Source organism: Vipera ursinii (genome assembly GCF_947247035.1).
Source record: "Vipera ursinii genome assembly, chromosome: 1".
In the NCBI taxonomy this organism is placed as follows: Eukaryota; Metazoa; Chordata; class Lepidosauria; order Squamata; family Viperidae; genus Vipera; species Vipera ursinii.
In genome coordinates this window covers 318,677,954-318,691,823 of record NC_139512.1, presented here as the reverse complement: position 1 = coordinate 318,691,823, position 13,870 = coordinate 318,677,954, and the positions used below count along the sequence as shown (strand labels likewise).

The window sequence follows — 13,870 nt, the reverse complement described above, 5'->3', positions numbered from 1 at the left end:
CTCTTCTTGAGCAATAGTTCTGGAAAAGGGATTTTGTTTGTAAACCACCCAGAATTGCCTTATTGATGAGATGGGAAGCATATAAATGTAATAAATATCTAAATAAATTTTTTTGTTGTTATATATAGTTGGAAAACTATAGTTTTATACTGGATAGAGGAAAGAGAAACAAGGATGATATTTGGGATGGAAAAATATACTTGGAAAATCTAGACTGTCCCCCTTGGGTCATCCTTGGGTTAAAATATACTTCAGTGGCCACACTGTATGAAATTATAACCTGTGCCTTCATTGTTATACATAAGCACACAGCCTACAACTGCACTTTAACTCATACCAAAAATAAAACTGATTTTTTAGAGCACAACCAGCTGAATGTCAAACAACTACTGTGTCTGAGACAAGGTTATGGTAAAATCATCCAAGAGAAGCAGGGCTGGAATGTCAAAGTTCAAGCTTTGGCAGCTGGAAAATATTTATATGGTTTTAGTATATTTAATATGTTAATTATTAACTTCAATGCACACACCTCTTTTTACCAAAAACTAGCATGAAAGTTGCAGTTCTGTCTCTTACTAGATTGCTACTGAATTTCCTGTAGTTTAAAAAAGTTTCGTGGCATTACATGCTGGCTGTGCACAAGAGGTTACCTATCTCTGTTGTGATAGGGACGCGGTGGCTCAGTGGGTTAGGATGCTGAGATGGTCGATCAGAAGATCGGCAGTTTGGCGGGTCGAATCCCGAGTACCGCGTAGCAGAGTGAGCGCCTGTTACTCGTCCCAGCTTCTGCCAACCTAGCAGTTCGAAAGCACGTAAAAATGCAAGTAGAAAAATAGGGACCACTACGGTGGGAAGGTAACAGCGTTCTGTGCGCCTTTGGCGTCTAGTCATGCTGGCCACATGACCACGGAGACGTCCTCGGACAAGTGCTGGCTCTTCGGCTTTGAAACGGAGATGAGCACCGGCCCCTAGAGTCGGAAACGACTAGCACGCATGTGCGGGGGAACCTTTACCTTTACCTTATCTCTGTTGTGTAAGCTTCTTTTTGAACTATTTGCTGCAATTGATTTGCTGAACTATTTCATGCCTTGACATGGCTGTTGTGCCCCAAACAAATAGAATAGGGCATTAAAATAGCTCTGTCAAAGAATTCAGTTATATTTTTGGTAAAAGAAAATATCTTAAAAAAGAACAAGAAACACAAAGAAGTCAAGCATTCTCATAAATGCTACCCTTGTGGTCAGAGAAATGTTGTACTTCCAAGAGAGATTTGCCCAAAATGTAAAATAACACTTGAAAGTTTGTTCATAATCTTTGTACAGGAAAGAAGCCAAACTAAGTCATACTTTATTTTACTGTGTCCCATGTTCATGTTTTCCCACTTTGCCACATTCTTGGTTTGTATGTTTATTTTAATTTGGGTTTGCAGGTCTTAATGAAGCCGCTGTTTTCCACTGTGAAGCTCATAACAAGAAAGGATTAGCAACATCATCTGAAGCCCGAATCAATATAAAGGGTCAGTGTTATATGTGAGAGTATCTTTATTGTTCTAACTAAAATTTTGTTAATATGCATTCTGGAAAAACCAAGTTGCATTTCTTGCTGAGGTCCACTGCTCTTAACTATAATTGTTTCATAACTTACCCTATAAAGTACCTTTTAAATTAAATTTAAATTTATCTTTAAATGTGTCTTCCAATGTTTTTGATGAGGCAAGGAGATATACGTATTTTCTATAAAAATGAGAACAGTACTGTACTGAAAAAGCCCTTTTTAAAGACTGCTTTGCATTTCTCAAAGTAATAGAATTCTTTATTGGCCAAGTGTGGTTGGACACATCTCACTGTCAAGCAACATATAAAAGTGATCTTAAGTTTGCAATCCTATCCTGCTGATTAGGAGGAAAATTGATTGAACTCAGACTAGCTTTCTTTTCAGAAGACATCTATAGGACTGCACTGTTCAATATTTGTTTTACATTTTTAGTTGGAGGGTTTCTCCAATTCACTTTAGGATAAAGTCTAAGATAAAAGTCAAAGCCAGACAGAGTTCAGATCTGGTGCTCAAATAGTCATGTGAACTTCCCATACTTTCCTGGCTGGGCTTATCTGGTAGGATTGCTGGAGTAGCTTTCTTAAACTTGGATGAATTGTGCATTATACGTAATTCCCATTATCTCCAGATGACATGTGGACTGGGGAATGAAGGTTATATTCCAAAATAACTGGAAAGTGCTTGCTTGGGTATGGCTGAATTAGGATACTGGATTTTTGTCAGATAAGCTTAAATTCAGATCCTCACAAAGTTTACTGAGTAAGTTTGGGTAGCAGCCCAGCTCACCAGTTTGTTGTAAAAATGACAGTGAATGAGAAAGCTGCATTGAATTCCTTGAAAAAAAGCTGGGAGAAAAATCAATATATAGTAAAATGATATTGAGAGAACCCATTGAATCCAATATGCTTTCCAATACATTGGCAAATATCCATCCCAAATATTCAAACAGATATTTTGGACAGGCTGACAATCATAAATGAGAGAATTATTTTTGAATATCTTTTTGTTTCTAACACAGAACTTCCATCTTCACCTGTGAAGGTTCATGTTCTGAGTGCAAGAGCCCACACGGTGCTGCTCTCCTGGGTCCCAGGGTTTGATGGTTATTCACCTTTGAATTCCTGCAGTGTTCTGGTAAATAAAAAGTCATATTTAACAATTTCTAGTGCTTCTTGACGTGACGTTTTATATAATGCTTACTTTTTCTGTTTTCAGCAGCAAGGCTGCAAAATAAACAATTGGTGAGATGCTGATTCTCCTGAGTGTATTGGGGTTGCACTCTAACCAGCCTTCCAGTCCCACCAACCCTAGTCAGTGAAACCAAGAGCCATCTTTTCTTGAAATGGTGCAAATTATGATCTAGGGAGAGAGGAGGTGGGGAAGATTGTTTTAAAGCCTAAAAATTCTAAATGTATAGCTGGCTTGGTAAATGTAAGCAACTCCTCATCCTGAAGATTTAAGTTGAACATTAATAATGTTCAGTGCTTTTTTTGTAAAAGAAAAAGGTGCCGGAACTCACACGTGTCATACAACCCGCCTTGCCTACCCTACAAGGTTGCATCCAAAAAAGGTGCCGGAACTCCGTTCTGAGCGTTCTGTGAGAAAAAAAGCCCTGATAATGGGAAGAGCAACAAAAACAACAACAAAATCTTAGCAAAAAGAATGAAATTCCCTGACGGCCTTCTTTACTTTGTCCTTTCTGTTAAGTGGAGATGAATTCTTCCAGACGTTTCATTAGCTAACTAGATATGCTAGAAGGGAGTAGGGTTTGTTCTCTGTTTATGTACAAGTAGCTTGCCCTGTTAATGTTGGTGGGAGTGCTCTTGGTAGTTTCTTTATTAGGGTGACTCCTTAATTGGGGTATTGTTTACTGCTTGTAAACAATAGAATTAAAAAAGCAAAAAGACCAAAATTCCTCCTTACCCAACAATCAACATCCAGATAAACAGAGATTAACACAAGGATTAATACCAGATGAACAATAAGCAGTCTTTGGCAAGATATGAATAGATTTAGCTTTTTGCTGCTGTTTGCATGTTACCTGTTTTTATTTGCTTGTCTCTTCTCCATAATCCAATCATCACCATTTCTTAAAATTGATGGGTGAAAGAGGACAAGTCTGTAGGGATCCCTCCTCTTCCAATGAAATGCTTGCCTTCAAATGTTGTCCTTGAATCACACCTACTCTAAAGAATGCGTGCAGATTTCTGGATGTGGGTTTTAGTGAAAATCACAGTTGAAGCCATGAAAATGAAGCTAGGGGCAGCTATTGTGATGCTGATCCATCTCTCTTAGCATCCAGTCTACTCTCAACAAGCATTTGCAGGTGTCAACTTTTGTGAAGTCTCTGTATTTTTTTGAAACTGTGTCCCACTCAGAAGAACCTTTTTTTTCTTCCCCTTTAAATGCTTTTGCTTCTTGCCAGATTTTTTTTAACCATGTGTTGTTTATGCTAGCTTTCAAATGCCCTGCCTTTTCCCCACTGCTTATTAGGCTGATTTTAACTGCATTCCACATTCTAATTATTGGAATGTTTGGTGTATAAGCTCCTCAGCAAATGAATTAATGAACTTTTTGAACATCTATCCATTTTGCTTTTGTATTTTATCCCACAGGATTCCTGTAATCAACAAAGGAAAAAAAAATAGAAATAATCAAATGTTGCATAACCTTAGGCAGTGGCCACTTAACATTTAAATATCTTACAGCGCTGTTGTATACATTTTTGTACACAGTCCAGCCATGTCAAGAACTGTGGGCTTTTATGTAAATGAGTGCTACCCAATCATTTTCATTTCTACTGAAAAGTGGGAGACTTTCTTTTTTCTTCCTTTCTTTTGGCTTCTCTGAAACTTCTGGCATCACAGTAACAGTTCTTATTTGTGGCATTCCTGGAAGAGAGGACTGCCAGCCTTGGCACACTTAACTCCTTGGATTCCATCAGCTTCTGTAGACTTAATCTAATTACATATTGCACAGGATTGCAGCCTTAGGGTTAGGCCAGATTTAATCCTAATTGTAGCGCAGCAGACTCATAGAAATTAACTCCGTAATTTCATTGAGCCCACTGTCTGGATGACCCAAATCTGAGTATAGTTCATAAATGATAAAGGAGGAAGATATTGCTTATATATTTTGCCTGAAATGAAGCAAAAAGAAAAAAAAGAAAAATTCTGAAAATGTAAAAACACAGCAGGTATTTGTATTTGTTACTGTTCTAATCTCTGTCTGTAGAGCTGTGCAAGAGCTTACCGTTATAACCTTTCTTTTTTGAGAGAGAGAGAATACCTCTCCAGGGTCACCCAGTACACTAGAGGTATTAATGGAGATTAGAATGGTTATGGGTCATCCAACATTCTAGCTTTTACACTGCAATAGTGGTAATAATTGACAAATCACATTCCTTAATGTACTCAGAAATTATTAGCTTTTAGAGAAGAAAACTTTGTGCACCCTGTGGCAAAGAAAACAGCTGTTACATATATAGGATCTAATAAGATCAACAATCGAATCTTATGTCCTAATATTCAAATTACTTTGGAGGTTTGATTACACATATTTATGAGTAATATTTAACTGAGATTTCTTTTGGAATCTGAATTAGGTTTTCATTTTGGGACTCATCATTTTGGGATATTTGCTGTGTTTTAAAAGAATTTTATTCTTGTATATAATTTTCATTACAGAAGGTTTTTTCACAGGGTGAAAACAATATAATTTTTAAGTTAAAGATAAATGAAGAAAAGTAGTAGAGAAGTGAAAAAGTCCCTAATGTCTTCAAATATGGCTGAGAAAAAGACTTATCTGAATGCCTGAACTGCTGCTGATTAGGTTAGCAGTCTAGTTCACTACACTGTTGGATGGCTTCCCATGTCTCCTGGTTATTAGCTGAAAAGTATCTCCAACTTCTTGATGTTAGTTGTACTGTGAGATAAGTCTAAAACATCTGAATATTATATTTGAATAGTTTGGATTGGAGCCATAAGGTCATTGCTCTTTATTTCTTTTGTGATTGTTTATTGACAAATGGAAAACTCCAAAGAGATGACAAAGTAAAAATTGCACATAAACAGAAAGCCCAATTCCTCAAAAAAAAATGCAAGGGCACAGAGTCACTTCTGCAGAGCAGGTTTATAGTCTTCACCCTTTGAGATCATGCTATGGTTTTAAATAATTGCTTCATGCTGGCAAGGAAGTGCCTTTCCTTGTTGATAGCCAGGCCACATCAGCATTTCCTGAAACTTGATTCATTCCATTGCGAGGCCAGGGCGAATGTTTTTCCTTTTAGTACCTAAATGAAATTTAAGGAAAGATTTCCTGGCAAATTTATGTGCAGGTGATCCTGGCTTTTCAGTTTCCTATGATATAGGCACAAAGTCCATTTAAACCATCCTCATTACCTTTTAACTATTCTGAATAAACAGCTTTTAGGGACTGTAATAGCTGGTGGAAAATGCTTTTCTTTTCCGGATGTCATGTTGATGGTATTCATACTGCATTGCTACTGACGCTACGGAAATAGATTAAAGAGTTTTAAAAAGTTAGCCACATTCTGAAAGTTAATATTTTATATTAACTATTACATGCATAAATGAAAACTATAGAAATACAATTCTTAGTCAGAAAGTATCAAACTTCCAAAGTTAATCTATTTTTAAAGCAGTGTATCTGGGATATCAAACACTGGACTAAAATTACTGAAATGTTGATGTTTTAAAAGATACCAGGGTTTAGTTACTATGCTTAAATCAAGTTAAATCAATCTCTTCCACCTCCTTTTTTACTATATAGGGGGATTTAAAAGCCAGAGGTATATTTATAACTCTTAGAAATAAAACAATCCAAAAGTAGGAACAGCTGGTTATAATTACTTCTCCATTTACTTGCCAAAGCATCTCATAGCACTATTGAATGCTTTTTATGCTTTTCTTTACAGAGGGTACAATAGTATTTAATGCTATTATTTATTGAATGCTGCAAAGGCTGAAAAGAGACTGAATTGAAACGGTACCTATTTTTCTGCATGCTTAAATGCATGTGTGTATGTGTGTGTGCTCAGGAATGGGATTGGGAATCCTGTGAAATGTATCTTCACTTATTCACTGAGACATTGAAATGCCAACAAAAGGGAACAAAGCTTTTTCCACTGCAAGTGGGAGTATGAGACATTCCTTTGCTCTCTGATGACAACCATAGTCAAATCTGATTGGGTAAACAACTATATGACCTTGCCTTGCTGATTATGTTATTCCTGATAGCCTTGTTGTGTCTACCGAGAGAATGGCCAACCTTACATTATAATTGTATAATTATCAAAACCTGTAACATAAGGTAGTGCCGCAGCAAGTAAAAGGCAATGAGTTTTGTGGGAGTCATAGAACACCTGAATATATGAACATTTTGGGCTACTTAGAACCCTTCCTTAAAAACAATTTCAGTCATAAACCCAATCCCACCCCAGTCTCTTTGACTTTAGTTCCAATCAATTTTTGTAAAAATAAGCAAAGCTTATATTGTTAACAGCATTACTTTCATCTGCTACTGCCTGAGTTCCACGTAATGGCAGGACTCCAGATAAGGCCAAGTCTTTCTTTAATCCATCCAGTTCTCATCATGGAGGAATACCATTTCCTACTTTTAGTCATCAAAATGTTTTCTGTCAGCCCTGGCAAAGAAGGAATCCTCAGCCTCCTTCTTCAAACTCAAAATTAAGCATGGATATTGACAAGAAATATTTTCAGAGCATTCCTTCCTTAACCATCTTTGCTTAATATTTTTTTAAACTAGGTGAAGGAAGTTGATGCACCAAGTAATACTTCTATTATGATTTTTAACACTTCTGTACCACCGCATCAGTATCTTATTCAAAATCTATCAGCCATGAAGGATTACAACATCAGTGTTTCTTGTATGAATGAAATAGGATGGTCAAGTCTCAGCCCTTGGATTATGTCCAGTACAACTGAAGGAGGTAAGAATTATGAACAAGGCAGCATGATGGACAGAGGAATGAAAGGTCAGTCTCCAGGATATTTGCAATAGGTCAGCTAAAATTTCTGATGCTCTATGGTTTAACCATAAGCCCATTTCTTCCTTAAATTTGTGTATTGAAATAAAGATAGGGGTAAATAAAAATAAATGTGATGCAAAATGAGATAAATGCATATTCCAATTTGTACAAACAAATCCCTGAGCTGATCAAATGCTCAGAGGCACTTTGTTCAATAGGGCAATATCCTCCTTCCTAGCCACAATTTTACATTTGATTACAATTGGTAGTTAGTACCAATGAGATAATTGGCAATAAGTAATGAGCCTCTCCTATTTTATGACTGTGCCAATTGGTTAATGTACCCTATATTATGCAAGTAGCATATATAATTTTAAAAAAAGACTCTAAAATGAAAAGCACTAACAAAACTATGGACTCAGTGAGATAATGACCTACAAGCAGTGGTGAGATTCAGCCAGTTCACACCAGTCCGGCAGAACCGGTAGCTAATTTTTTGTTGCCCAGGCCCAGAATTGACTTCCGGAAGCGGCATCCACACAGAGATTGGGTTGTTCACATATTTGAATTCCACCACTGCCTACAAGTAATTATTTTATCATATACTTGCTTTTCTTTTTGAATGATATATACTGCATTCCCTCCGATCTTTAGTACAAATTTTTCTTAATGAAAATATATGTTATAATTCTGCTATTATTCATAGAACTATAATTTAGGGAGGAATGAACATATAGAAAGGGATGTAGCAAAATACCTTATTTGTAAAAGGCAGCCTACTAAAATTTGAATTTCTGTCAATCCCAGTAAGGATGTTATCCCTCCCCTCCTCCCCCAAATTTCGTCTAGAGAGAACCAAGCCATTTATTTCTGTTGCTTGTTTTTTCTGGTTCCACCCAAAAGATTAATTAGGTTTTTTTGTTTGTATCTATATTCTGTTCTTAAGCTCCATCTGCTCCCCCTTTGAATGTCACAATCTCTGTCAATGAATCCAGTTCTTCAGTAATAATCAAGTGGATTAAGCCTCCTGCTTCACAGATGAATGGCAAACTTCAGAGCTACAGGATCTCTCATGTATGGCAAACATCAGAACGATCTGTACGTATGAATTAATATTGATTAACTAGTCAACACTGGCTGTCCCAAAGAAAGGTCTTTTTTTAACTTGGACAACCATCAGCCTTTTAGGTGGCATAGAAATACCATGTTATGAATACAAGCTGCTTTATCAAGAATCACAACATATCCATTTAATTATGCCTTCTATCCTGTCATTAGCTACAGCTTTTCAAAATCTGAAGCAAAGATCTTTTTCCTTCCTCTACCCTTGATCTTAGCCCAAAATCCAAGAAGCAATCAGATGTGGATCACTTTACATGAGCTTTCTTATTTTTTGTGTCTCATGCTGTATGATATAAAAGAAAGCGATCAATCAGAAATTGTGTCAAGAACATAAACTACCTTCTTTTTGATTCTCTCTCAGGTCCTCTTTCCACACAGAGCAAGATACCTTGAAAAGAACAGTTAGCTCTTATATAGGGTAACCAGACTTCCCACAAAAGAAGGACATGACATTTTTTTTTTGTTCTTTTATCTGTATCCAGCAGACATAGCCTGAAAATCAAATAATGTTCAGCTTCTTGAGTATCTCTTCCTGAGCAGTTTTTCTCCATGGTGCAATGTTTCCCTAAGAAGTCCTAATTGCAAGTTAAGAACCACAGCTCTGTTATCTTAATTACAGTTATTCCTTGGGTTACAATGGCAATTGGGACTGGAATTGGCTGTCGCTAAGGGATGGGGGTTGTAAAACACAACACTGTGACTGCATTCTTTAGCGACAGCAATCCCAGCAGTTCTGGGTGCGATGATAACCCCGGGACACCTGGGTCATTAAGCAGGTAGAGATAGGAGTTCCAGGTAAAGAGCATGGGGAGGGTACACAGGTGTCACAGGCAGGCGCTAGGAAGTGCAGGCAGCCAGTGGAGTCCACAGGTGGGTCGGCAAGGGCTAGTGGGAGGTGGGGGATGCTGGGAAGCTTGAGGAGGCCGACTGGGAGTTTGTAGTCTGTAGTGGGTCTCCTTGGGAGAAAATGTCTTGAGAGTGATTACAGAAGTGACTTGAAAATTTCCCTCCCAGCTTCCCTATTGAGTTTGCTTGTGGGAAGCTGGCAGGCAAAATTGCAAATGGCAATCAGGTTCATGGTCATGAAACTGTGGGGTTACTGCAACAGCTGCAACTTTGTGTATCAGTCGTAGCTCCCCCTCATTCAGTACCCTCATAATTTTGAATGGTTGCTGAACAAGTAACCCAAGGACTAGCTATAATTGATTAGTACCATCCAGAAGGCTTGCCTGCTGCCACAAATTGACAAGATTTTAATCTATCATATGCTGAATGCCTCTTAATTGATGTAGCTGCAGATTCCTACAATCGAAAAATCAGTCTTACTGATGCTGGAAAAAGTAATTTCATATACATGCTGGCCTAAGTACCCCCCCCCCCAGTTTTCACTGTAGTTGTTTGAATTAAATGAGTCATACAAGTTCCCCCTACCTGGTTTATGGACTCTTATTTCCTGAAGCAAATTCCTCAGCTGTACAGGTAGTCCTAGATTTACAACCACAATTGGGACTGGAACTTCCATCACTAAGCAATGTAGTCATTAAGTGAGTTATCACAATGTCATGCCCAATTTCATGAAATATATATATAAAGGATGTCATGGTGTCTGGTGGCTAACTTCTCTCTTATTTTATTTATGTTATCCTTGTTTTACAGAGAATTGTTTAGCACTACCGCAGTCACTTTCAGATTAGTGCTGACCTCTCCTTTAACTGTGTAAACAGAAATGAATCCCTTTGCCATTGTGATTGCGATCACAAGATTATAGTCCTATATTGCATCTAAGCTTCATCATGCCCCAACTCACCTCTTAATAGGTATTATAGATAAATTCTGCAAAAATGAATTTCTTCCTCTAGTAATCTAGCTGGCCTATTCTGTTTAGGCTGTAGCTTCCAAGCTATCTTCAGAGGCAGCCCCATCTATATCATAGTGCAGTAATCCAAACACAGGATGATAAGGGTGTAAGTCACTGTTCACTTTCAGATGTGTTTTGGCTTTCTGCTTTTCAAAACCTGTTATTAAGCCAGTTGAACCTGAAATGTTGTGTAGCTGGGAATCTTCCTCCAAAGATTAGTGTGGCCACCCTCAGTATTGTGCTAAATGTGCTAAATACAACAGAGAAACAACAGCTATGTTACAGAAATGAGGTTTTCTGGGTAAGCAGGAAAAACAAGCTGACACTTTTTAAAATATCCATTTCTCTACCCCAGATGATTTTATTTACCTTAAAGTTACTTTTCTAATCCAAAATTGTAGCACAGAAGATACATTGTACGTTCATTAACATGATTTGAATATCTGCTCAGAGATTATCACACTGAGCTATTTAAATATGGTTGATTTTCCATAAAAGATTATTTATGTTTGTTTTCTTTAAAACTTTAGCTTTCTGTTCCCTTTTTAAGTAGTTCGTTTTTAGGATTTAGAAATCACAGCACAAAGATACTGAAAACAGCACAGTAGTGTTATGGTCTTCTGACTAGTACAGAGTAAAGACGCTAACTCAGCAACTTATATTACTGATGGTAAGCTAAAGGTTACTTCCTGATCCTCAGAACAAGATATAAATCTGTGTATCTAGCTTTCCCAATAAAATATGCAATGTCTAAATGTTTTCATATATGGATTTATCTTTTAATATAGTTCATTCCCAAATCCTTTTTTTGTCTGACTAAAGGTTAGACATTAACTGACAATATGGTCAAACTGGACTGGCAACAAACTGATTTGGATGCTAGTGACAATTTAGTCTTCTCCATGACATTTAAATAAAAGTTTAGGGAATTCTGGGCAAACTGTGTCACATGTTCCCTGTTTGAAGAGGCTGCCCCATTCTCCAGTTGATAGGGCTCAGCCAGACGCATCCAATGCACAGAATCCAATATTTTTGTCAAAAAAAAAAGATGAAAACAAGCATTACACTGTTGTAACACTCATTTTGTCCTTTGCCTCTCCCTTGACCCCTTTTGCGGACACTTCTGTGCTCAGCTTCCTCTCCAATGTAATAAAGTTATCTCTGCTCTTTGTTTTTCATCCTTATGTAAGAACGTTAAGTCAGTGTAGGTGAAACAGTTATAACAGTTATTTGCCTTTCCAAAGGTTTAGTTGGCTTTTAAGAAGAGGAAGAATGTATTAGGCAGAAAATTCTTTTAGATAAGATAGAGATGTTTGCATTGTACATTTGTATATATACTGCTAATCTTAACATTGTTAAGAGATTGGAAATAGGACATAACAGAATAACAAGAGGTGGAAGAGACCTTGGAGGTCCTCTGATCCAAACCCCTGCTCCAGCAGGAAACCCTGTACCATTTCAGACAAATGGTTGTCCAATCTCTTCTTTAAAATCTCCAGTGATCGAGCAGCCACAACTTCTGGAGCAAATCATTCCACTGATTAATTGTTCTAACTGTCAAGAAATTTCTCCTTCGTTGTAAGGTTGGTTCTCTCCTTGGTTAGTTTCCATCCATTGCTTCTTGTCCTACTTTCATGTGCTTTGGAGAATAGATTGACTCCCTCTTCTTTGTGGCAGCCCCTGAGATCCTGGTACACTGTTATCATGCCACCCCTTGTCCTTCTTTTCATTAAACTAGACATACCCAATTCCAGAAACCATGTTTTAGCCTATAGTTCACTATTCATCTTTGTTGCTTTTCTCTGTACTCTTTCTAGAGTCCCAACCTCTTTTTTATATCATTGCAACCAAAACTGGATGCAGTAGTCCAAATGTAGTCTTACCAAGGCGTTATAAAGTGGTATTAACACTTCACGTGTATGTTTTAGCCTCCAATCCCCTATTGTCCAGTCCTCTACTCTTATGCCAAATGTTTCACTTTTCCAGCTATCTTTTCTTGTTCTAAAGCTAGTACTGTGTTTCTTTTTGGATCAAGTCTTTTCACAACTAATATTAATTAATCCCAATTAATGCTAAAACAAATTCACATCCTTATAAGAGAGTCTAATGTGATTTGCTTAGTTTTATTTCAGCATGATATGTGACTCTAACCATTCTAAATTATATTATATGGCTCTGTATGTGCAAACAGTCCATCATGACTTGTTAAGTAAGCTATGGTTTAAATGAAGGGTGATCATTTGTGTGGCTGGTCACAAAACACCCACTTATCAGAAGACAAAGTGATGAAGTTGCCCCCCCCCCCCAGTTGTCTTAGTCCCTCAGCAGCCTCTGTCTACTACCTAAGTTGTCTTGGCTATGCACAAGTTAATTTGGAACAAGAGCTTCAGATCTAGCACCTCTTTAATATGGTTTAAAGCAGCCCAGCTTTTCTCAGCCTTCAATGTGAAACTGGAAAAAAAGCTGCTGCTTTAAGAAGTCAGTACTTAGGACTGTTAAATAAGGCCACACCTTATTTCAGACTACTGTTGTGAAAGAACCCATGTACATTCTGAAGCACTTCCTCCAAATAATCTTTAAAGCTTATACAATTCTTTCAGTTTCCCATTGTCTTCTGGATAGATAGATACAGTTCCAAACAGAGTTCTGAGCTGCAACCACTATTTCTAAGAAAGAAACCAATCCCCCCAAACTTACATAATGGTTTACAGTGATGTGTGAAGCCAGTCACAGAATAAATGTCTTTACTGTACTATAACCACAGTGGGATTTAGGTAAAATGAAAAAAAAATTCATGCAGTGCTTTTTTTGTAAAAGAAAAAGGTGCTGGAACTCACACATGTCATACAACCCGCCTTTCCTACTCTACAAGGTTCTATCCAAAAAAGATGCCGGAACTCCGTTCTGAGCGTTCTATGAGAAAAAAAGCCCTGTTTTCATGTATAAAAAAAATTTGCCCAGAGTCAATTTACAGGGGAGAGGGCAGCATAAAAATTTAATAAATAAAAATATTGGTCCAAAAAGATCTATATTGCATGATACTTTATTTTGCACTCATACAAAGGGGTATATCTTACTGAACATAGCAGAAATTAATTTTGAATAAACATCCAACATAAAAGGATATTTTATCACTATATTTTATGAAGTTATTCTGGATTCAATTATTTAAGTTGACATAACCTAATTACTCCCATTTTGTTATACTTTTCCTGATAATGCCAGTTTCTCCTTTTGTACAGTTTTTTTTTACTTATTCTCCTTTGTGAAATAGCTCTGACAAATTATGTTGTTATGTCTGGTAACCCTTAATGGACTTTTGCTGA

General features: G+C 37.2%; 1 protein-coding gene across 2 annotated transcripts in view; it reads left to right on the top strand.

Moving 5' to 3' along the window:
- MERTK (MER proto-oncogene, tyrosine kinase) overlaps positions 1-13,870 on the top strand; it is an 84,085-nt gene that overhangs the window by 32,895 nt on the left and 37,320 nt on the right. For both annotated transcript variants that reach the window (XM_083348306.1, XM_083348305.1), the window contains exons 5-8: positions 1,430-1,516; positions 2,573-2,688; positions 7,342-7,525; positions 8,511-8,662. In XM_083348306.1, coding sequence (XP_083204432.1) covers positions 1,430-1,516; positions 2,573-2,688; positions 7,342-7,525; positions 8,511-8,662 — 539 coding nt within the window. The remainder of the gene's footprint in view (positions 1-1,429; positions 1,517-2,572; positions 2,689-7,341; positions 7,526-8,510; positions 8,663-13,870) is intronic.